The sequence below is a fragment of the Curcuma longa genome, chromosome 12 (assembly GCF_044706935.1).
Source record: "Curcuma longa cultivar G26 ecotype Majalengka, Jawa Barat chromosome 12, ITB_CL_G26_1.1, whole genome shotgun sequence".
Classification (NCBI taxonomy): Eukaryota; Viridiplantae; Streptophyta; class Magnoliopsida; order Zingiberales; family Zingiberaceae; genus Curcuma; species Curcuma longa.
This window is the reverse complement of record NC_133872.1, coordinates 6,172,751-6,198,007: the sequence shown is the minus strand read 5'-3', so window position 1 is coordinate 6,198,007 and position 25,257 is coordinate 6,172,751. Positions and strand designations below refer to the sequence as shown.

Sequence of the window (25,257 nt, the reverse complement as noted above, 5' to 3'; positions counted from 1 at the left end):
ATACAGGTTTGCACAATTTGCCTAGCAAGGATACAAGAGAATATTTTAAAAGAAATTAATGATATATTGTTCTGCTAAATAATAGCTAGCAAGCAGAAATAGTAGCTAATTTAATTTTCGAAAATAACAACCTGCAGTAGAAAAAAATAAACAGACAAACAAACATGCTTACAGCTTGAAATAACTAAAATGCACTTCCTATAAATTACTACATATCCGTGAAAGAATAACCTTATAAAGAGTGTTTTTTACCTAATAGAACCACTAGAATCTCCAACAGAGAATGTTCACAGGTGCCTACAGAAAAATTTCAAGAGAGAAGCTTTAAGAATCAGGAATGCTAATGTTTTGTAAAGAAAATATGACAACAATACTAGCAAAGTAGCATCTCCAATTTAGAAACATTCTTTTAAGTAAAGTGAACAAACAAATCTGCTGAACTTCAGGATGGGTTAAAGCAAGATTACAGATTGAATACTGATAAATAGCAGACCAAATACTACTTACATCATCACTAAAATCAGGATGATCTTCTCCAGCTGGAATTGACACATTCCTACAAATATCTTTTCGATTAATGCTAATGAACTTCAAACTACCACTCCTGAGGATATCAGGACCATTGCTATGATGCTTTCCAAAAGAAGTTTCAGTAAAAGGATCACCAGCATCAGTAGAGTCAATGATTATGCTTCCACCATCAGAGATATCGCCCACGTCAACGAGTGAGGTATGAAGCTTTTCAACCTCCAATTTCAATACACCTTTAACAGGCTTGTGAACCTTTCTTTTAGGACCCTAAAAATATACAAAAATGACAAGAAAAACTGAAGTCAGGAGCTTTCATTGAAACAAATTAATAATCATAGATCAACATCTAAATCCATCCAACATATACAGAAGAATATTGTTTATTTTCTTTTTACCAGCAGCATAAACATCTAAAAGGCATCATTATATGTACCAGCAAAAGATAACTAAAATTATCAGGAGCTTATGCAGACAAATCACCAGAAGTAAGTCCTCTGTATAACTCTCTTTGACTTTATTTAAATTTGATATCTCCACGATAACAGAGCTTCCACTTGAATATTGAATCTGTTGCCATCCAAAGTGATTTTTGAAACATGTTCAGCAAAAGTATCTAGAGGGGTTGGGCCGGATACATTGGGAGTAAGAGGAATGCTAGGAGATACAGCACCAGCAGCAGCAGCAGCAACATTGTGCCTTCCAAACAATGGAAATATCGTCCATGCAAATGATTGTCGGCAAGGCATGATCCTTGACCAAAGTTGGAGTTTCTGCTTTTCTCTCTCAGCAATATGAACCTGACATATGAGGTAGCTTACAAGTTAAAGTATCCAAAATTCTTCATATCACACCTGTGCCAGAGTCCTTAATAAAGTTGAAGAATAATTAGCATTGTGAGAAAACCAAAATTTAGCAGAGGCTTCTCTAGCACTAGTGTAAATTTTGTTATGATTTGTAAATCACAATTTTAGAAATTTCAACAACAACAACAACCAGGACTTATCCCACTTGATAACAAAATTTTAGAAGTTTTAGAAATTTCAATGCTTTATAAAAAAACAAAAAAGAAAACTATAGAAGATCAATTTTAATACAGTAGAGAGAAATGTGTACACCTATTTCAATTGTCTTCAGAATCTTATGAAAAAACACCATATAACAAAATTTTCAAATTTCAATTTACAGGTTCCTTACGAGAATAAACAGAAGTTTAACTCCTTCCTCAATTGCTGTCTTCTCAAGTTGAATAAGCAGGCAAATTGATGCTATGGGGCATCCAAGGAGAAAACAGCTCGATGTAACAAAGAAGTGTTAACCTACAAAAAGAGTTATAGCAAAAGAAAATATTCTTTTCAGAAAAAATGAACCATTGTCATAATCAAAAAAAGAAATAGCAACAAATATTCATTTATGACTTCACTTAACCACATATCAAATTAAACAAACACATCTTACCTCTTGTCCTTCAGTTGGCAAAAGTGGAAGTCCTTAGACAATTTTTCTTTCCTGTCTCTGTTATATAAACAAATCGTGCCATTAAAAAGGCACTGCAAAAAGAATCCCCACGGATCAGTAATCAACATAAATGGACTAAGGACTGGAGATAAACTCAATAAGTATATATGTACATTGGCATAAGAAACCCATCATGAAGATGCACTTACTAATCAGCCCAACTTGGAATGATAATGACAACACCTTTAGGGCGTGTCTGGTTCAAGTTATCATACATAACCTTAGTTATGTGATTACCAAGTAATCACATAACTAAAGTTATAAGGTATAAAATATAACCTAATATTGTTGATTCAACTTATTTATTTGAAGGAAATAAAATATAACCAGTTTAATATTTACTATATTACCCTATATTCAATTATTTTTAGAATAAATTAAATTAAACTAATAATATTAATATTAATAATATCAGTGATGATAATAAATTGATAATATATAAAACATATAAATATAATTTATTTATAATTTTTTTAAAATTTAAAATAAATTTATATATATATTAATAAAATGATTCGTTGAAATAATTATTTTAATAAAATAATTCGTTAAATTAATAAATATAATTCGTTAATTATATTTTTTAAAATTTAAAATAAATAAATATATATTAATAAAAATAATTTGTTAAAATAATTATTTTAATAAAATAATTTATTAAATTAATAAATATAATTCGTTAATTTTATTTTTTAAAATTTAATATAAATTTATATATATTTTAATTAAAAATCATTAAAATAATTATTTTAATAAAATAATTTGTTAAATTAATTCATTAATTTAATTTTTTAAAATTTAAAATAAATTATTTTTTTAAATTTATAAGTATTTAAATTAAAATTTATTGAATTAATTAACTCGGTTTCAATTAGGTTTTACAGTACATTTCAATTAACTCAATTTTAAAATCGGAGGGTAATCATGAAAAAAATTTCGTTATCCACCAGAATCATAGAAAATCTTAGGCTGCCGAGGTAATCACATTCCCGATTTATAACTCATTTGCTGACGTTTTGCTGATGTGGCGGTGATGTTGCATTACTTGAAAATTGATCATAACCTAAACCAAACAAGATTATCGTTAATAAACTTGGCAGATAACTAAGGTTATCAACGATAACCTTGAATCAAGCACGCCCTCACAGTTATCTTCAATCCACTAGGATCAACAACACAGATTTAGCAAAACAATGGGCAAAAAATGAGAAACATTAATGCAAATTTTCTAATTTTGATACATTCTTAACGTGAACCTGGTATGGGTTGGTAGAGTTTCATGAGTCATTTAACCAACTATTAGTGATCTTTTATTTCCCCCCTCAAAAGTTGGTTCATAAGGTGGGAGTGGGCACTCACCAAAATGCTGGAAAACAAGTGAAGATAGTAATAACTAACAATGCTAGATGGAAAATCATAATCAAGATTAGCAAAACCAATAAAAAAAGTAAATCAAGAAACATAAATAAGGCATTAGTGCCTAGTATCACTTCAAGGAGATACAATAAAAAGATGGAAGTCTTGGGTGACATGATTTGTGAAAGTTAAAATGTCCAATTATAGGAAAAAAAATGCTAAAACCAAAAAAACACAATGAACCCTGTTACACTATCCCAAAATAATTGTTGCAATTCTACTAGTCAATTGCCACTCATAAAATAATAACTTCATGGCCTAAAGGCAAAGATTATCAAAATCTTTTAATACATAATTGACAAGATATTTGTTTTGGCAATGTTAATTTATATGTTTCGAAATAACTAGTCTTATAGCAAAAAAGGTCAATATCGATCTAAAGTATATGCTATCCTTTTCCAACCACTTGACATTAGATATCATAGAGGATAACCACAAAAGACCATGTTAATATTTTCATTTGTTGTAATGAAAATACAACAAAAGGCTCACATAAACATTCATATAGTGTACATACATGACAATAGTCAAATTGTTTACCCTTAATACTCAATTAAGACGAATATTATCTCCGGACAACATTAGAGGAGGTAGAAGCCATGGGCAGCATTATTTCAAGAAACATTTTACATTTAATTCATCAAAAAATATATATTGTACCTATTATGTTGAAAATTGTCACAGTAGCTAATCATAGAATTAAAAGGAAGTAGTATGTTGTCTTAATTAAAAAAAAAATCCTATGGTCATACTACCATTACCAGACCCATTGTTTAAAATTTTGTTTCGTGTCGGTGAAACGGACGAAATTTACCATTTCGACAATAGCCCGACACCACCAACACTAGTACAGGCAGGCAGAAACTTTAGACTTTAAGTTAATAATAAAAACGTATGTTAATAATGTCAATTGACTCCCAGCTAAATGGATAATCTAATTAGGCTTAATTAAACCCTAATAAAACTATCATATTAATTTAACATATATATATATAATAATTTCAAAAATATTTAATAAAAGTACCGTGATCTTGTTTTTTTCCTTTTTCCTTTTTTCTTTTTTTAAAATTATTTTCCTTTTTATTTTTTATATTTTTATATGTTTAATATTTAGATTAATTTTTTATTTTATATTTAAAAAATATCGAAACTATATCGACATAATACAATACGATACCAAAATTGTATCGTTCAGGTTTAGGATCGACACAAGTCGAGATTTTAAACCATGACCACAATTGTGATGTAGAAGATGTTACAATGGCATAGCGCATGTGGAGCTACAAGACATCTTGCTATGGTTTGTGGTTTATGGAAGACAGAATTTAAGTGAAGCCAACTGATCTTGCCTAATATGTAAGCACGATCAGGCAGAGAGGAGGCCGCAACCTCAACCAAACCTAACATCATTGGTTTTTTGAATAGCACTATTTACAAAAGTAGTGACAAATCTTCGAAAGGATCGATTACATAAGAAACAACCTACATCACATTGTCATCCACCATTGGGTTTAAGATGGTCAAAGTGTAGGTACCTACATTGAATATGTAGAAGCAAAAGTTCAATATATGTTTTTGTAGCCCCTAGCCTGTGTAATATAAAATCACGGCATTAAACTATGGAGTATCGACTATCTAAGATTATATATATATATATATATATATGCTATCTAACAATTCCCCTCAAACTAGAGCATAAATGTCTTTCATACTTAGTTCATCATTTATGACACGACAATATAGAGTTACAAGAAGAGACTCAGTAAAAATATCAATTATTCTCTTTAAACGAGGTATGACATCACAAATCATGGAGCAATCACCCTTGAAGTGTTTAGTGAGTTCAAAAAACACTAGACTATTTGTAATATAATTGGCTATCAAATTAACACAGTGCAACTAAATTGGCTTCGTGTTAAAAAAACTCAAAATCATCTACGAAGGATTGATCCACCCCATCCCACAAATTATGTGTGCTAATACCCTATATTCAACTAGGATATTGGATCGTGTTACCATGCTCTTCTAGCTTTTCTACTTGACCAAGTTGACCTTTACATATGCATATAATTATGATGTAAAGCTTCTATCAATAATAGACACAACATAATCAACATCAGAAAAAACATCAGTATCTAAAATATTTAGATGTCCATTCTTCTTCTAAAGCAAATTTTAGCCGCTTTTATATATTCAAGAAATTTTAACATTGCATCTACAATAACTAACTTGATGAACAATGCAAAGGATACATCTAGCAAAGCATCAATGAGATAGATGAGTTATTCCCATTAGTTTGTGATAACAATAGTAGTATTCAAAGCCATTTTTTCTAACAACATACTATGATTTTGTATTATTAAAGTCTCTACATGCTTACCTTCATGCATATAGTCTTGTTGCAAGAAATATATTGCTAATTTCCTTGAAAGAGCATAATGGAAGATTGTTGGACCTGAGCATGGTGCGTAGAAGAGAGAGAGAGAATTAATATTGCAGCAAAGTCCTGGGGAATGGTTTATTGTACGCAACAAAGACCTTTTTATATATTCAAGAAATTTTAATATTGCATCTACAGGAACTAAATGAACAATGCAAAGGATACATCTAGCAAAGCATCAATGAGATAGATAGATGAGTTATTCCCATTAGTCTATGATAACAATAGTAGTATTCAAAGCCATCTTTTATGATTTTGTATTATTAAAGTCTCTACATGCTCACCTTCATGTATGTAGTCTTGTTGCAAGAAATATACTGCAAATTTCCTTGAAAGAGCATAATGGAAGATTGTTGGACCTGAGCATAGTGTTTAGAAGAGAGAGAGAGAGAGAGAGAGAGAATTAAGAGTAATTACCAAAGGAAAGGTCATGTGATATAATGTCATTCTGGATTATTTTGAAATTGATAGACATATGATAATGACAAGGCTCGAGAGCAGATAGATGAAACTTCCTCATGCAAGAGACAAGGCTTTAGTTCCACTGCATAATGTGAAGTCTAGAGAGATAAAAATAAGATGGATAAAGTATCATAAACAAAAAAGGAAAACGTATAAAACTTGATGGTTCAACAGCCTCCTCATTAGGGGATAATCAGTCAAAAAGCCCTAATCATAAAAATGTCTGTTGCAATATTTAAATTGTGGATTAGGGGGAAAATGCACACAAATATAGCACTCAACTTAAAATATCCTATAATTATTATAAATATGAGCCTAAACCCACTACTTTAATAACTCTCTCAACCAAACATCCCTATTATCAAGTCATGTTTTTCCTATCTAAAGGTGGAGCCAAGCTATGATTTTTCTTCTCAAAATAGCTAGCAAGAACTACAACTCCCCAAGCCCAAAGGAGATATATGAAGGATATTTAAGAAGGATTAGAAGATATTGGATCACATTGACTCAGATTAGGTTTATCAACTGAATATATCATGAATGATAAGAAGATGATGTAAACTGGATCTTTTTTAACATATAGAGAAATGTGATCCTTAATGAAGAATTTGCCTAATTAAAATATGAATGAATGTTGTTACTGTAGAAAACCAAAAAGATAAAAGGCAACGGTTTTCATCTCATGAGGGAAGTGAAGAAAGAACAAAATGGTAGAGAGCAGAAAGTGTGAAGCATCACCTCTGTGAGTTGGTAATGCAACTGAGAAGAAAGGAAGATTGGACAGCTAGTTTGCAAAGAAGTGTGAAGAGATAAGAGGTTTTGTGACAGGATTAGGAATGAGAGAAAGTGTGAATGATATTGCACTGTCAAATCGATCAGCCAAATGACAGACTCCTCCCAGCATATATAATCTAGAGCAATATCAGAGCAAGGAATATACCGATAAAGAAGCAACAGAGACCAACAGAAATCTAGTGCAACCAACTCAATAACCAACTTGAAACTGGAAGCAACACAAGGAAAGTGATTACATATAGGCAAAGTAGACCAAAGGGAACCATGAACCTAGGTATAAAACAAGACTCGGCAACAATAAAGTTTCATAAACAATATCAATGTAAATGATAGAAAGACACTAGGTAGACTGTCAAGATCAACTATCATGAATATCATACAACAACTGCATTGAGCTTAGCTGGATTCATCCACCAGGCTTCACCAATGTGCAGTTTAGAGTGGTGCCCACATACACTCCAATATATGCACAACTACTGAATATAACTTGATCGTGATAAAAAATCAACAATATTATGAGCAAATAATCTATAAAAATGCAAAAGAAGGTTAAAAATTTAAGTAGATAAAACAAGGTAAACTGAGGTCTCCACAATATATGGTGCCTTGAGACTTGAAACATTTTATACAACAATTCTCACAATCAACCTCTTCACTAATTGTTGTGCCATTTAAGACTCCTAAGTAACACAATTTAAAGCTTATTCCTAATCTCATTTCCTATTTAATCAAACCATAACCTCAAGCAATCAATGATACATCATAATTCAATGTCCAATCTGAAATCCTTTTAGTTCCTCACAATTACTCATCACAGTCAATCATTTATTTGATTTAAACATTTATTCTCAGAAATTAATATTTGCATCATGATTTAAAATCTCATGAAATACTAGGCGGTTCGGACAAAATTTATTGTTACGCCTATCGACTGGCACTGCACCGACACTGACACAACCTTGCAAGGCCCCACGGTTGCGGAGACCTCACGCAAGGCTCACGGCCACGAGAAGGCGTCGCACAACATCCCGTTGCCAAGTGGAGGCCTCACATTTGACCCCACTACGGCACGAAATCCTCGAACAAGAACCGGCTACCGCGTGGAAGCCTCACGCGTGACCTCGCGATCACGTGAGACCCCATGGGAGCACGATGCCTTAGGAGACACAGCGGTGGTCGCGTGAGACCACAACAGCCGAGCAAAATCCCCTCTTAATTCTCTCCTTCCTCTCTATATTTTAATTTTTTAATTCATTTCATCCTTAAACACATAGGAAAAAATAATTTTTTTTTTCATATTCCTTTCCTTATAAATACATGGGGAAAAATTTTCCTCCTTAAATTAATTAAAATAAATTCAATTCAATTTTATTTTAACCTATTGATCCTAATCATTATGTCTAAACTTTAGACTTTTACTTAATTTAAATTTTTAAAATATTAATTAAACCTAATAATAAGTATTTACGATAATCAAATATTATAATAATATTTTTAAATTAATATATTTTATAATTAAAAAAGTATCAAAACCATATCGACATGGCACAATATGATCCCGAAATCATATTGTTCCGATCATAAATCGATACTCCAATATATCTCAAAATTTTAAATCATGATTTACATAGTATCATAATACTTCAACTCAAAATAACACACATGATTCATTTTATCTAATCAATCTTACCAATAAAACTTTCAATTCCCACCAAAATCATCCTAATTGTATCTTTGATTTCCTTCACAAACTCAATCACCACTCACAATGAAAAACAAATTTATTAAATCATCATAGTATCATCAAATCTCAATTCAAGATTGTCGAGGTTTTCATTTTCTACACCATCACACTGAAACAACCAAGCATCATAGAGTTGGACCCACAACTAGGAAACAAATGTAAAGAGTCTACCTCGATTATTAAGACACTTCCCAACATGCCTTTACAAAATTAATTATCAAACCATTCACAACAAAAACCTATTTATAGGGACCTACTGCATGCCACTAACATTAGATTATAATAAAACCTACTATAAAGTTACAACAAAGAGTACTACTATGATTGCAATGATGCCTTATTGTTCACTAGAGATGGCTATAGGCCGATGGCATTCCATGGGAGTGAAGACATAGTGGAACAACAAGTGCAAGAGCGAGGAAGTTCGAGTGAAAGGACATGAGGCATTGGGAGAGGGGTTCATGGTATTGAGAGATTGAGAAGGGTTTATTAAACTAAATCCTATGCCTCTAGACTATTCAACTAAACCAACTCACTGTGGTTAATCATGGTCCATCTTCGATTAAGCCAATAAATTGTCAAATTAAGTTTCATTCAATCCTGATCTTAAAGCAAAATCAAGATAACCCTCCACTTGGTCCAACCCACAAATAACATAAATAGACACAAATTAGAACAATATCAAACCTAATTGTCTTAAGATCAGCCTTTACAAGACTCCGTTCAGCTGCAATACTATTCAATTTGTCCTGATTCTTAACAATTACCTTAAAATAACTCTCAAATCCACTACTAAACTCGATATCTAACAGTAAGGATTCAATTCTTCCAAAAGAATTTTCATGTAACTTAATTATCATCATCATTATCAAGCCAACTTTAAAGTACGCTTCAGGAGGTTAAACAATCTTTGCTTATTGTAAATCACAACCAAAATGTCAGCTTATCTTCACTTCAGATATCTTAGACACATTTGTATAGTTCTTTTTAGCCTTAAGTTGAAGAAAAAGAAAAGGAGGTTTTGAAAAGCATAAAACACACGATACAATAAAGGGAAAGATATGACTATTATAAATATGAAAAATATCAAAGTATAGAAGAAAAAGAAAAGATTTTCCCCCTTTACTTTATGTATCAATTTCTCCAACCAATATACTAATCAGAGGCACAACAAATATAACATTTCAATTATAGCATCAGGAGGGAGTAGTCATCAAATAAATAGATATAATATAATATAAGACAATATCCTCAAAATATTCAAAGAACCATCCAACGAGTAACTTTGCAACATTATATTAAAGAACCATACAAATAAGATAAACTAAAAATAGATCAAAGACTTATCATAATGGCTAAAGGAGAATAAGTACTGAAATTGGTCTTTTCAGCAAAAATAAATCAACATAATTGAGACCTCTAAGTTATTTTACAAAAGTTATCTTTCCTTGAATTAACACTCAAGTCGCCAGGCCTGTCAAAATTAGATATATAAACACTAAAGTCTACAACCACTTATGTTACGTAAAGGATTTCAGAATGAATGCATTTGAAATCAATATTTGTGTACAATTTAAGAACTAAAAGTGAGCAATGTCCTCCTAGAACCTAAACCTACTCAAGTTCCCTCTTAATTATTCTTGAGATTGTAACAATTTGCAAGCCAGCCCCACCTAGTGGTATAAGGCTTGGTGGTTGTTGTTGTTGTAGTTGTAGTATTGTAACAATTTGCACTACACCAAAAAAGAAAAGCAAAATAGCTAAAGTATTAGGGTTACTTATAACTAAAAAAGGAAGGATATGTAATAAGCAGATATTAAAGGGATACTCTCAATAAAGGACATTAAACTTACATCACAAGCCACCCAACGAGCATGGGTTGGACCCATCAGCTGCTCCAAGTACAAGAGAAAATCAAAAACGTGCTAGGTAGTGTACGATTCTCCTCTTTCAAAAGAGACAGTCAATTGAATATCATAGTAGTAATATGGATCCAGCAAGTATTAAAAGCATAATCTCCAACAAGAAATGTATTAATATTGACAAGAATTTGGCAATTCAATGCCACATTTTGGAAACAATTTATCATAGTTGTTAATGGATGTGTTTTTGGATTTAGGAAGTTTATATCAGAAAAGGGGGATTGACCTTGCTTCTGGAAGCATATTGGAGACTTCTTGATAAATTGTCAAGAAGTGCATACGCCAACTCTCTTGGAAGAATCAGATTTCAAAGAAAACAAATGATGCACAAAAATAGACTTAAAAAATTATCTACCGTTCAAGAGGCTCCATAGCAGGGACCACACATATCATGAAGACAGTCTATCAAATAAGATTAAGAATAAACCAATGAATTTGATTCAAATAGAAGGAAAAAATAATGTTTAAATTGGTAACTATCTTAAGAGCAAGAAGAGTGATCGTATGTCTAGGTTTTCATATAAGTCAAATATTTGTTGTAAACTACAAACATGAGTTCATAGAAAACAGAGATAGTCCTTGTAGAATTTGTATTTGAACGAGGACCCACAGGAATGGCCATTGACTTCAAAGAAAAGTTCATTATCTCTTCATTTACATAGTATACATAAAGAATCATCATGTTGATGATGATTATTACTTCCATTGATATTTTCTCTAATTGATAGTACATTATAATGATACTATATTTGTATATAGAAAATTTTATTACCCAAAGATAATAGGTATTTATTAAAATCGACAATGGTTAAAGTAAATCCAAGAGTCAAGATCTACTAACCAAAAAGAAGTCAGATTTGATATGTCAGCGGTTTGGATCCATTGACAAACAATTAAGGAGATAGTTTAACAACATTTTAAAGAATAGTATATTGGACAGATATGTCAATGGTCTTAAGAATATTAATTAGATCCAATAATGCATTGTCTAGACCCAAGGTATTAAGATATTGATATATAGTGTCATTAGTTTTTGTCGCAACACTAATATGGAAATCTATGTCATAGCTCCAATTTGCACATGAGTCATATCTGTTGATAATTGAATAGATTGTAAATTTTTATATCCCATTTATGAATTTGAATTTTCTCATTACATCTCATTTAGATGTATTCATATCTTTCATATCGATTTATTTAACTATATCATGAGGAAGATTATTTATAATGTTTGTTTATTTATCTTGTCATTTTATTTAAACACATATTCAATTTTAAAATATAGGAAAATGCTAATTTTTTGAGAGAAATTCAAATTAACTTTGTCACAAGTTATGTGGACTCTTACTCACCATTACCACATTCACATACCATGATTTCAACCAAGACATGGATAATATTCTCACCCTATAATATCCTTTCGCCTGATAATAAACTTAGATGTTTTTTATTCAACGGAAATGACAGCTAAAAAGGAATAAGATAAAGTGAAAGAAAAAAAGAGAAGCAAAGTACATCAATTTCTTACTCATTGAAACCCACCGAAAAAAAAGAATAATGAAAAATATTACTAAACAAAGTTAGTAAAACAATTATTGATTAAACTAGTTATGACAACCCATGCATAAAATATACCTGAACCAAAAAATACTGACTAAATTCATCATATTTAACACTCCCTAAGTTGGAGTATGAATATCTGTAATTCCCAGGTTGCTCCATAAAAACATAAACGCAATCCTTCTAAATAACTTGGAAAATGGTAAATATATCAACAAGTTGACTATCAGGAGAACTACACAGTGTGTTGATTCTCGGCTATAACATCTTGAACGAAGCGACATCAACTTCCAATGCAAATAGTAACTTGATTATCACAATTGGATCTATGTCATCACACATGTTGTATGTCATAATTCTTTGTTCAACTTTTGCAATAGTGTGCGCTACAAATAAGCTTTAAGTATCATCTTGTACATGGTTTTGATTGTTTCATTATAATATGCTTGTTTCATATCTTGTCATATTTGTGTTAACGTTATCCAGTTGGATTAGAGATTGACTATATGGATGCTCTTAGGTTGGCATTAACTCGTTTTATTATATGATCCTTAGGTATTTGAGGTGTGTTAAGATAATTATTTATAAGATTTGATTATCTTAGATTTCCTTTAATCTCAAAAATTATTAATTTTCATACACTATCTTTCTTATAAATCCACAAGTTAACCTCCAAATTAGCAAATAGAGGAAATGTTACGTTGGCTATCCTTAGCATAGTGTCGCATAGAGATATTTCGTTTAACATTCTTTTCAATTTGATTTTGGGATGTACTCATAGTCGTGCATACATACAATAACATCACCAAGTTTGTTATTGATTTATTGCATTGCTATCTGTATTGACATAATTAGCTTTGGTTCTTCTCTCATATTATATTCTCACTAAAGGGTACCCTACAGTCTGATGGACATTTATAACCCCTGGCATAGAAAAGACTTGACAACATAAGCTATATTCATGGGACATAAAATATATAATAGGCAATTAAAGAACCCAAAATTCTCCATTTCAAGTTAGGCTTTACATGAATTGTACAAGACCTACCTAATTAAATTGAGAAGCCAAGAGCAATGCAAGTGAAAGCTTAATCTACATCCTAATCCCACAACGAATTTACGTTAGACATCCACTTAACCTATATAGAGTAGGAATCCATTATTATGACATATCATTGGTAACATGTTTAGAGATTGCTTATTCTATGAGGTAGTTTTTTGTTAGGAAGGTTAAACTAGGGATATTATTTGTTGATCTTAGGAAAATAAAACTTTAGGTTCTATTTTAGTTTATTTGAGTTTAAACTGTGAATAGGTGAATTCATATTGGGTTTAAATCATGATTTAAAATTTCAAACTTTATCAGAGTTTCAATCTATAACCGAAACGATACGGTTTCTGTACCAAATCATGTCATGCCGATATGATTTCGATATTTTTTAATATAAAATAGATTAATAAAAATAAATTTTTATTATTTAAAAAATAAATATGAGATCTTTCATATGATAAATAAATAAATTTTATTATATATTTTTAAAATTAAAATAAATAATATATATATATATATATTAAGTTAATAGGGTAGTTCTATCAGGGTTTAACTAAGTCTATTTAAATATTTAAAAAATAAAAAATATGAAAAAAATAAAATAAAAAAATATGAGATCTTTGATATGATAAATAAATAAATTTTATTATATATTTAATTGGAATTTTTAAACTAAAATTTTAATTAAAAATTTCACAACCGCAAACCCAGCAATCGCACGACTGTCGGGGTCGCGCTACCCCTCAGGCACGGTTGTTGGGGTCGCACTACCCCAACCCCCATGACCCCTCCAGCGTGGCCGCGGGGGTCGCGTGACCCCTCCTACGTGGCCGGGGGGTTGCGCGACCACTCCGGCACTACCGCGAGGGTTGCGCTACCCCTTCGACGCGGCCACAAGTGACCGAGGGGTCGTGTGTCCCCTTCGACGTAGTCACGGAGGTCGCGCGACCACTCCAACGCCACCGCGTGGGTTGCGCTACCCCTCCAGCGCGACCGCGAGTGATCAAGGGGTCATGCGACCCATCCGGGGTTGTTGAGGGGGTCGCGTGACTCCTCCGACGCACAGCAAGGGTCGCGTGACTCCTCCGACGCACAGCAAGGGTCGCGCGACCCCTCTTAGGTGACTGCAAAGGTCACGCGACGCATGTGCCAGTCTCTGTGTTATATTAGTCGGCGAGCAGAACGAAATATTTCACTCATGCCGCCCGATACAGAACGAGATTTTAAATCATTGTTTAAATAAACTCAATTGAAGTATAGTTCAAATTGGTCAGTGTAACCTAAGGTTCTTATCTACCATACTACCCTCCCTTTTGATAATCTATAGTCTATCTTATCACCTCCATCTTTTTTCCTTTCTCACTCACACTCTCACTAGTTACCTCCTTCAAGGGTGCATATCCATTTTAATCGATCAGATGTACCTAAAGATCATTTTGGGTTCATTTAAGGTTACTTAGGCCCCTTGAGAGTGATATTTTATTTTGAATGGTTAGATTTAGAACAATTTTATATTATCTTCAATTGAACTAAATTTAACAGATTAAAGCTAAAGACTAATCTAAACAAATTTAGGTTGGGTAGAAGTGTTTTTGCTTGTGAAATATCCCTTCCACCTATATCCTATGATTATCCCTCTTCCTCATTTTCCAACTTATCTCTCCCTTTCTCTCTGTGGCAACCTACCGAACTCCTTTAAATGTAGTGTGCCTATTCTTCATTAAGAAAACTCTATAAGGTTTCATTGCAACCATTGTCATTCATCTCCTCAAAAGTACACTATAAGGATCACCACCACAACATGAACCTGATTAATCAATTGAATGAAAATAAAAAAGTAACAACAAGATTTAATAGTACAATATGCAATAAACAATTAGAGAATTAGAAATCTCCATTTTAAGTAGGCTTTGCACGAATTGCTTTGAGACTTTTTTATCAAATTAAGATAGTGATAACAAAACAAAGTCATGCAATATATACGCTATAGGAGCAATTAGCCATTGTGTTACTATGGCATTTAGAACTTGCTAGTTTGAAGGAGAGTTTGTTTCTTCTAGAATAATACGAATAAATTGGAATTATTAATGGGTGATTCAGGGATAATGAGAATTATTTAAAGTCTGATTTAAGGTGGTACAACCTCTTATAGCAGAATTGAATTTTTATCAAGTGAATTAGCATTGTGTTTGAATCAATCATACTTTAGTTATTTTTAGCCAAATTGGAGTTGAGCTCCAATACCTTTTTGTCATGGTCATTTTCCCAGAGTAAATATCATTCATGTGCCTTTTGAATTTCATATATTTTAATTTATTGAGAAATTATTTTGACTAGCAAAACTTTATCGTTTAGTTAATGAAATGTGACCCCATTTAAGCACTTGTTTTATGAGGACTTGGATTCTCGCTAATTTTCTAGCAAACATTACTTTATTGAGGGTTTAAAAGTGATGCTCATTAAATCTAGATTTGAAATATTTGGGTACCAATCAATGTCATGATTAAATGATTATATAGTATAAAATATTTCATCTCTAATGCTGCTACAAATATAAAAACACATTTTTAGGCAATAACAAATGTAACACTCTAAATCTCATGAAATTAACAAAAACTTGTTCACGTGTTCAAAGATCTCATAGACATACTTCATAATTACTAAACTTGAACTATATAGTAATTTCCATATAGTGTTATGGTTCTTATACACATCACAAACAATGAGAGTTTTAAATCAATTGTAAAGTCGGTCGGGACAACGGTTGCCAATGTTCAGTCCCGTCTAGTCGGTCGCAACTACAACTCCAGCGTCGCCCTCCTTGTGTCATTAGTGTGTGATCTCTGCACCGCCATCGTCGTCATTCCATGTCACAAGTGACCACTATTGTCGTCCCTGTCTCTCACCACCGACGACCTTACCGTCGCCTTCCCGACCACGAACTGACCCGCCGTCGACGTCGCCGACTACCCCCAATAATTGAGACCTAAAGTAGAAATTTTGATTGGAAGACAGTTAGGACGTTATACAATTACAGGTGGGTAGTTCTTTCCTTTGATCTTTTAGATTTTTTATCCTTAGTGCATGAATAATTAATTAAGTAGATTGATTAGGCTGCAATTACTTGTGTTTATCTTGGTACTCTCTATTCTTTGTTATTCTTGAGATTGACACTTACCTTAATTGTTTGTCCTTACTTTATTCTGATCAAGGTTTAAAATATCGAGCCGTGCCGGAGTTTCGGTCCCGGACCGGAACGATACAGTTTCGGTACCGTATCGTACCGTGCCGGTATAGTTTCGGTATTTTTAAAATATAAAATATATTAATTAAAATTAAAAATTTAATATAAATATTTAAAAATAAAAAATAAATTTTTTGAAGGTGTCGCGCGACCCCTCCGGCGAGGCCGCCGGAGTCGCGCGACTGATATCTAAGTTTCCTCAATTACATACTCTATTTATCTTGATATCATGATGAGTTAGTCGAGAATTTGAGATATTGTAACTGAAAATTATTATTACTTTAATGAGAATATTTAGTGAATAAATTATCCTTAAAAAGACATTAATAGCAGTTATGTTTTCTCTTATTATGGTCTTCGTATAGATTCCAGTAATTAATAAGGTAGCGCACTAAATTTAACATTAGAGTATATCCACGAGACAGGTAGCGCACTAAAAGTGATGTTCATCGGCAGTTAGTATTTTATCTATCTGCCTTAATTGTCCACAAGATAAATCATGGTAGTGTGGTTCACTCGCACTCAGTATTTTACTGCCCATGAGACAAATCATGGTAGCATGGTTTAGATCGAGACAAGTCGTAGTAAGGTGGGTTCGCTCGCAGTCAATATTTTATCATTCTACCCTGACTACCTACGAGATAAGTCATGATAGTGTAGTTCGTCCGTAGTCAATATTTTATCTATCTGCCTTGACAGCCCACGAGATAAGTTGTGGTAGCGTGATTCATCCGCAGTCAGTGTTTTATCTACATCCCTGATTGCCCACGAAATAGATCGTGGTAGCATGGTTCGCCTGCAGTCGGTGTTTTATTTATGTACCTTGACTACCCACAAGACAAGTCATGGTAGCGTTGTTCGCTGACAGTCAGTATTTTATTTATATATCCTGACTACCCACGAGCCAAGTTGTGGTAGCTTGATTAGCTTGATTCGTCCACAATCTATATTTTATTTATGTGGCACCTTGACTGCCCACGAAATAGGTCATAGTATCGTGGTTCACCCAAAGTCACTATTTTATCTATCTACCATAACTGGCCACGAGACAGGTCATGATAGCATGATTCTCCCGTAGTCAGTATTTTATTTATATCCCTTGGCTACCTACAAGATAGGTTGTGGTGGCGTGGTTCGCTCGCAGTAAGTCTATGATTAGTGCATGGTTTTGATTGTTTCATTATACTATGCTTGTTTCATATCTTATCATATTTGTGTTGACGTTATCGAGTTGGATTAGAGATTAACTATATGGATGCTCTTAGGTTGACATTGACTCATTTTATTATATGATCCTCAACTATTTGAGGTATGTATTAAGATATTAATTGTAAGATTATCATAGATTTCCTTTGATTTCCATAAATTATTAAGTTTCATACACTATTTTTCTTATAAATCCACAAGTAATTTGTACTCACTGTCTATTTCCTTTAACCTCCAAGTTAGCAGATAGAGGAAATATTACGTTGGCTATCATTAGCATGTCGGTCCACATTAAGATATTTCATTTCTTTTCTGCCATTTTGATTTCTTCTTTTAGCATTTAATGCTTATTATGGACATTCTTTTCAGTTTGATTTTGGAATGTACTCATAGACATACATGCATACAGTAACATCACCAAGTTTGTAAATTGATTTATTCATTGCTATCTGTATTGACATAATTGGCTTTGATTTCTTCTCTCATATTATATTGTCACTAAGGGGTATCTTGCGGTCTGATGGAGACTTATATCCCTAGGGCATGACACAAAAGACTTGACAATATAAGCTATGATCATGGGACATAAAAAATATAATGGGCAATTAAATAACCTAAAAATCTCCATTTCAAGTTAGGTTTTATATGAATTGTACAAGACTTGCCTAATTAGATTGAGAAGCCAAGAGCAATAAAAATGAAAGCTTAATCTAATCCTAATCCCACAACGAAGCTAAGTTAGACATCCACTTAACCTATATAAAGCAGGGATCCATTATTTATGGCATCATTAGTAACATGTTTATAGATTGCTTGTTCTGTGAGGTAGTTTTTTTGTTAAGAAGGTTAAACTAGAGATATTATTTGTTGGTCTTAGAAAAATAAAACTTTGGATTCTATTTGAGTTTATGTCAGATTAGACTGTGAATAGGTGGAATCATATTGGGTTTAAAATAGACTCAATTGAAATATAGTTCAAATTGGTCAATGTAGCCTAGGGTTCTTACTTACTATACTCCCCTCCCTTTTAATAATCTATGGTCTATCTTGTCACCTCCACCTCTTTTCCTTTCTCACTCACACTATCACTAGTTGACTCCTTCAAGAGCACATATCCCTTTTAATCGATCAAATGTACCATAAGGATCATTTTGGGTTCATTTAAGGTTACTTAGGCTCCTTGAGGGTGATATTTTATTTTGAATGGTTAGATTTAGAACAATTTTGTATTATACTTCAATCAAACTCAATTTAATAAATTGAGCTAAAGACTAAACTAAACAAATTTAGGTTGGGTAGAAGTGTGTTTGCTTGTGAAATATCCCTTTCCACCCATGTCCCATGATTATCCCTCTTCCTCATTTTCCAACTTATCTCTCTCTCTCTCTTTCTCTAGGGAAACCTTCCAAACTCCTTTAAATGTAGTGTGTCTATTCTTCATTGAGAAAACACTACCAGGATTTGTTGCAACCATTGTCATTCATCTCCTTAAAGTACACTGTGAGGATCACCACCTTAACATGAACACGATTAATCAATTGAATGAAAATAAAAATGTAACAATAAGATTCAATAGTACAATGTGCAATAAACAATTAAAGAATTAGAAATCTCCATTTTGAGTAGGTTTTGCAAGAAATGCTTGAGACTTTTACATCAAATTAAAAAGGCGAGAACAAAAACAAAGTCATGCAATATATACTCTATAGGAGCAATTAGCCATTGTGTTGTTAAGGCATTTAGAACTTGCTAGTTTGAAGGAGAGTTTGTTTCTTCTAGAATAATACGAATAAATTAGAATTATTAATGGGTGATTCAGGGATAATGGGATTTATTTACAGTTTGATTTAAGGTGGTGCAACCTCTTATAGCATAATCGAATTTTTATCAAGTGGATTAGCATTGTGTTTGAATCAATCGTACTTTAGTTATTTTTAATTGAATTGAAGTTGAGCTCCAATACCTTTTTGTCATGGTCATTTTCCCCAAGTAAAAATATTATTCATGTGCCTTTTGAATTTCACATATTTTAATTTATTGAGAAATTATTTTGACTTGCAAAACTTTATCATCTAGTTAATGAAATGTGACCCCATTTAAGCACTTATTTTATAGGACTTTAACTCTCACTAATTTTCTAGCAAACATTACTTTATTGAGGATTCAAAAGTGATGCCCATTAAATCTAGATTTGAAATATTTGGGTACCAATCAATGTCATGATTAAATGATTATACAGTTTAAAATATTTCAGCTCTAATGCTGCTACAAATATAAAAACACATGTTTGGGCAATAACAAATATAGCACTCTAAATCTCATGAAATTGACAAAAACTTGTTCACGTGTCCAAAGATCTCATAGATAACATCATTATTACTAAACTTGAACTATGTAGTAATTACCATACAGCGTTATGGTTGTTATACACATCACAATCAGTGAGAGTTTTATATCAATTGTATGTTAAAACAACTAGCTAAGTTGCTCTTTGTCCACTTCTCATTTCTACTACAAAAGAAAGCTATTAAGTTTCCATGCTTTATGGCTTTCATTTTGTTTTTCTATGTGTTTGTTCAATCCCTCATTCTTCTTTTGAGCTCTTTAACTTTAGTTTGGTGAGCTAGAAGATTCCTTAAAACAGAACATGTGATACTATTTGAAAGTAAGAAGTTGATATTTCATACCACTGAATGGAAATTAAAAATGAAGTGTCATCTCTTCAATAAAAATTACACAAAAAAGCTAAACCTCATGCTAAAGTAAAATGACTTAAGTGGAATTAGGAAGTTTACAAGGTTTAGAACCAAAACAAAAAATAGTATGAAAGAATATTTTTGTGCAACAATGGTGTATATGCAAGAAAAAGCTAAACCTCATGGTAAAATAAAAAACCAATTTGAATAGATATGCGGTTAGGTTCAGCATTAGTGTAACAATGGATGTTAAACTGAAAACATATATCAATCTGTTTCTATTGAATCCAAGAGAAAAACAAATTGCATTTATGAGAGGAATGATACAGAAAATGCACACGTATACAATCTTAAGGTTTTGTCTCTGTACACAAACTAGAATTCCAATCTAAGGTATCTTTCTCTTGAACGAATACTTAAAATTATAATTGTTTCTATTAAAGTTTAAGTAAAGAATACTCATGTAAATTATCATTATATTTATGAGCGGAGTTAGGTGGAGAAGCTCATTATAAAAATCTAATCTTCCTCTTATTGCTTGCAAATATTAGTTGAAAAAAATTGAGCTCGGTAAAATAATAAATCTCTGTAACTATTACAAGGAGCAAGGCCCTATTTATACATTAATATAGGGATCTTTTCCAAAAGACCTATTCTATATAATTTTATATAGAATTATCCCTAATTATTCTAACAAGCTCCATGGATGATATATTAGTAGTCCTCAAGCCACATTACTTAGGGTTTCTAGATCAATCTTATAAATTAACTAGCCCTTGCTTATTCAGACCATTTATATTTTTGGCAAAACAGATATTTAATAAAAATAACTCCCATGTACTCATTATTATAGTTTGACACTCATTCAATACTTAAGCAACAATGCTCTATTTTTTGCCTACTCTATTAGTTCATATCTATGATATCCATAAGAAAAAGAGGATTGTGAATGTGAATTAGAAATTTAGAACCTACATATCAACACCAATAGAATTAAACAGGCTCATAACTAAAATTTCAGTAAAGAAAATGTTCAACAAATTTTTAGTACATCCTAGAATGTATTTCTTTATTTACCCATCCTTATAGTTTCATAGCTGACTTGTGAAAAATGTAGGAATTACACACCACAACTAATAGAAACAAGATCTTTGGTTTAGTCATATTGAGATAGTTAATATTCAACACAAGCCATCTTATATGTGTTTACAATCTCTTAAAAATGTAACAATTGCCACCTAGGATCCAATGTAATAGCAAGCAAATTAGATTGCAACATATTAGTTTCTCAAAGATCTCTAGGGCATATTTCCATAGATTGCACATAGCTTATTAAAATTATTATCAAGCCACCTCCTAAATATTGTACTTTATATAATACTATTGCAAAGTTAGGGCTAAATTTCATGATGAAATTTGTTCATTAGATCAGCCATCAGGATAATATATTAAATAAAATAAGAATACAAGAAAACTCACAATAAAAAACAGAAACTGTCAACAACAAAAATCTTCTTGTGCATGATTAATAGGAGGAATTAAATAGGATTTAGTGAATAAAATTACACTGCCTACAACTCTACAACAATTTAGAAGATAAATTATCTCATATTCGACAAAATATCTTACCCTTGACCTTGATGAGGAAATTTTCTCATGATGAGGGAGAGAATCACATAACTTAGATATTTTGTGTGACCATATGCTTAAACAAAGTATGGTCTTTTGATACAAGCAATGTGGATTGTTTAGATGACAATAAGGCATGTATGATTAGGATGACGTGGAGGTGTAACATTCTAGGATATTAATATTTGATGATGAAGAATTTTTTACATGTTATCGCCTTAGTTAAAGGGAAAAAGTCAATCTTTACTAGAAATAATTAATGACGAAAGTCATCCTAATCTCCATAGAGTGGAAATACAATTGTCATCATAGTTGGAAATTTCGTACCATGTCAGGTGTGAAATGGTCGAAACGTATCATTCCAATAAATTACCAAAACTCGACACTACTAGCCACCCAATACTACTTGATACTTAGATAATGACTTCAGTGTCGATGTATTAATTATGTCAACGAGTATCATTTCATATTAATATTTGACACCACCAGGCATGCTAAAGTTGAGAAAATATTGTTATTTTTTAATAGTTTGTTTTCATATAAGAAGATGTCCAAATTGTAGCATTCCAATGAAAAGCAAACATTGAACATATAGTTGTCTTATTTTCCTTTGTCTCCTCCTTGCACCTTCAATTTATCACCAACACCATACATCTAAAATAATGATTTTTTTCCATGTTCGAGAATACGTTTAAGCAACATGTTAACTAATTAATTATGATTAAAAGAAATTGGATCCTATTTTGCAATTTTTTCCCTGTAGGACTTCGATGTGACATGGGTGTGAAAGTGATTCAAAATAAGCTTTATTTTTATAAGGACTAAAAATGAATTACTTAGTTAGACTTTTTCTCCATATTGTAAGGCAGATCTTCAAAGATACGAAAGATCTACCTTCAAGCCATTCATAGGACTTTCATTGAATATGGCTTTCCATGGAGCTCCATATGTATCTATGAGATCGAAGATCAAATTCTACTTCCAAGCTAGTTGATGGCTGCAAAAGAAAAAAAAGGAGCATCAAATTAGAATTAATGAAGTGTTAAAAATGTGATTGAGGACTCAATTAAGATTTTATAATTGTTAAAGAAATTTGGATTGCAATTCTGGAATGCAATTTACAAAATTAAGAGAATGCATGTTTCCTTACTGGGATTCCATTTTGAAGTTCAATTTCGAACAGAATTCATGTCTCTTTATTGGGATATTTTTGTAATTGCAAAGTAATTAAGAGGACATTGAGATTTGATGTCAAATCCTATCCTTTCCGTCCTTATTGGACCACCTGATTTGTAGTTAAAAGAGGTTCAATCAAGGTCTTGGCCGACTACCCTCTTGATCCCCTTGGGAGATCAACTAAGTGTTGGCCAACCCCTTATGGGCATCAAAGATGCGAGCACCTCCTCTGCTATCCACCATCTGCTATCCACCATGGATGAACCGTGTCATAGGATGGACACATGGATGACAAACTCATCCTGATATGCACACAATTGATCCAATCAGGAGATTGTCTTGATCAAAATTGTTTTAAAAAATTAAACTTCCATTGTGCCTCCAATTGTTGCAATCACAAAAACAATAACCATCAAAATAACTCAATGGTTCAAATTCATTACATTAAGCCTAATTTGAGTCCAAATTGAACCCTAGCCAATCCAACCTAGTGTCCATGAAAGCAGCCTAAATAACCTAAAATCAAATCCAAATTAGTGCAATTAAACATAGATCAGCTTGTGATCACTCTAGTTCAGCATTAATTAACTTAAATTACCGCCAATCATCCTTAATTTGACTCCTTTAATCAACAATTAACCACTCATTAAACATTAGAATATACCCCCATAACATGTGAGGTACAATTATTAAATCTCATTGGAAGGCTTGTACTATAAAGCCCAAAGGAATTTGGTTCTCCATGGAATATAAATGAATGAAACAACAACAAGAAACAGTTTTCCAACATTGATACAGATGAAGATAATAAAAGAAGGATATATAACAGAAATATGTCAAGTGACATGAAAGGATAAGTACCTATTTTGGATGAATAGTAAATCTAAACAATGGAATGAAAATGTCCAAAAAGCAAGAACGAAACCTCAATGCATGACCAAGATGTGAAAAAGAACTGCCATTTGCTTGGTATTCCAATGGCTCTGCATGGCCTTGCTGCACTTGTCTTGACTCCTTGAAGAACCTGAAATGAGCACGAGAAAGGTCTAAGCAAAACATTGCAGCACAGGAAGGAAATTAAGGTCAAGGGTGAACTGGATTTCCAAGACCTTTAACATTGACTGGAACAAACCAAGTAAACAAGGCATGAAATACTGTTGGAATTATTGCATCTAATATTGGAAATGGAATGATTTAATGAGATCAACGATATGGATTGGTACCATTGTAAACAAATAACACAACAATCTAATAATAGTGGAGAGAGTAAAAAATAATAATGAAGAGAACTGAAATGAGGTAAAATAACACGGGCACATTTGTCAAAAGAAATCTAATATAAGTGGTTTGCTGGATGTAGGTTAATTATCATAAGAATGACTCAAAATTTCATAATATAGAACGAAGTAGAAGATTGTGGAAAAGTTTCAATTAACATTTCGTTAGGTTGCACTGTCCAAGATTTAGGAATGGGCATCAAAACAAAAACAAGAAAAGGATACAGAGGGTTTCATTATCTCAAGAAACAAAAAGGGAATATTAAGCGTGAACGTGTTAACAGGATGGTAGGCCCTTATCTCAGGAATACATATATCTCATCAAAGAATCAAAGTAAAACCCATAGAAAATAATCAATATCATGATTTCTTCAGGTTTCATGGTCAAGATTCAGAAACAAAAATTCAAGAGTCAAGAACAAGGAAAGAAAAGGGGTGGAATAGAACTGACTTGATTTCTTCATCGAGGGCAGATTCGTACACTGCAGCGGCCGCCGGAGAAGATGCACGCTTCGTCTCCTCAATAAACAGTGTGTTTGCCAGAGAAAAGGCTACGGAAGAGCAAAGAAGGATGGCAGCAATGAATTCCATGA

General features: G+C 32.3%; 1 protein-coding gene across 2 annotated transcripts; it reads right to left on the bottom strand.

The window, feature by feature from the left end:
* Positions 1–251: 251 nt before the first annotated feature.
* LOC141842707 (guanine nucleotide exchange factor SPIKE 1-like) lies at positions 252–25,257 on the bottom strand. Of its 2 annotated transcripts, XM_074730736.1 has the most exons (13): positions 25,116–25,257; positions 24,313–24,411; positions 23,106–23,208; positions 10,757–10,795; positions 6,187–6,261; positions 5,843–5,917; positions 1,987–2,078; positions 1,726–1,847; positions 1,202–1,328; positions 1,012–1,098; positions 666–798; positions 508–556; positions 252–297 (listed from the first exon to the last, which is right to left on the bottom strand). In XM_074730736.1, exons 9-13 carry the CDS (start codon positions 1,220–1,222, stop codon positions 288–290), a joined length of 300 nt encoding a protein of 99 aa, XP_074586837.1. In that variant the 5' UTR covers positions 1,223–1,328; positions 1,726–1,847; positions 1,987–2,078; positions 5,843–5,917; positions 6,187–6,261; positions 10,757–10,795; positions 23,106–23,208; positions 24,313–24,411; positions 25,116–25,257; the 3' UTR covers positions 252–287. The 2 variants fall into 2 exon arrangements, with proteins under 2 accessions (XP_074586837.1, XP_074586838.1); XM_074730737.1 differs by lacking the exons at positions 10,757–10,795; positions 23,106–23,208; positions 24,313–24,411; positions 25,116–25,257 and adding an exon at positions 6,320–6,392 and having other exon boundaries at positions 6,187–6,230.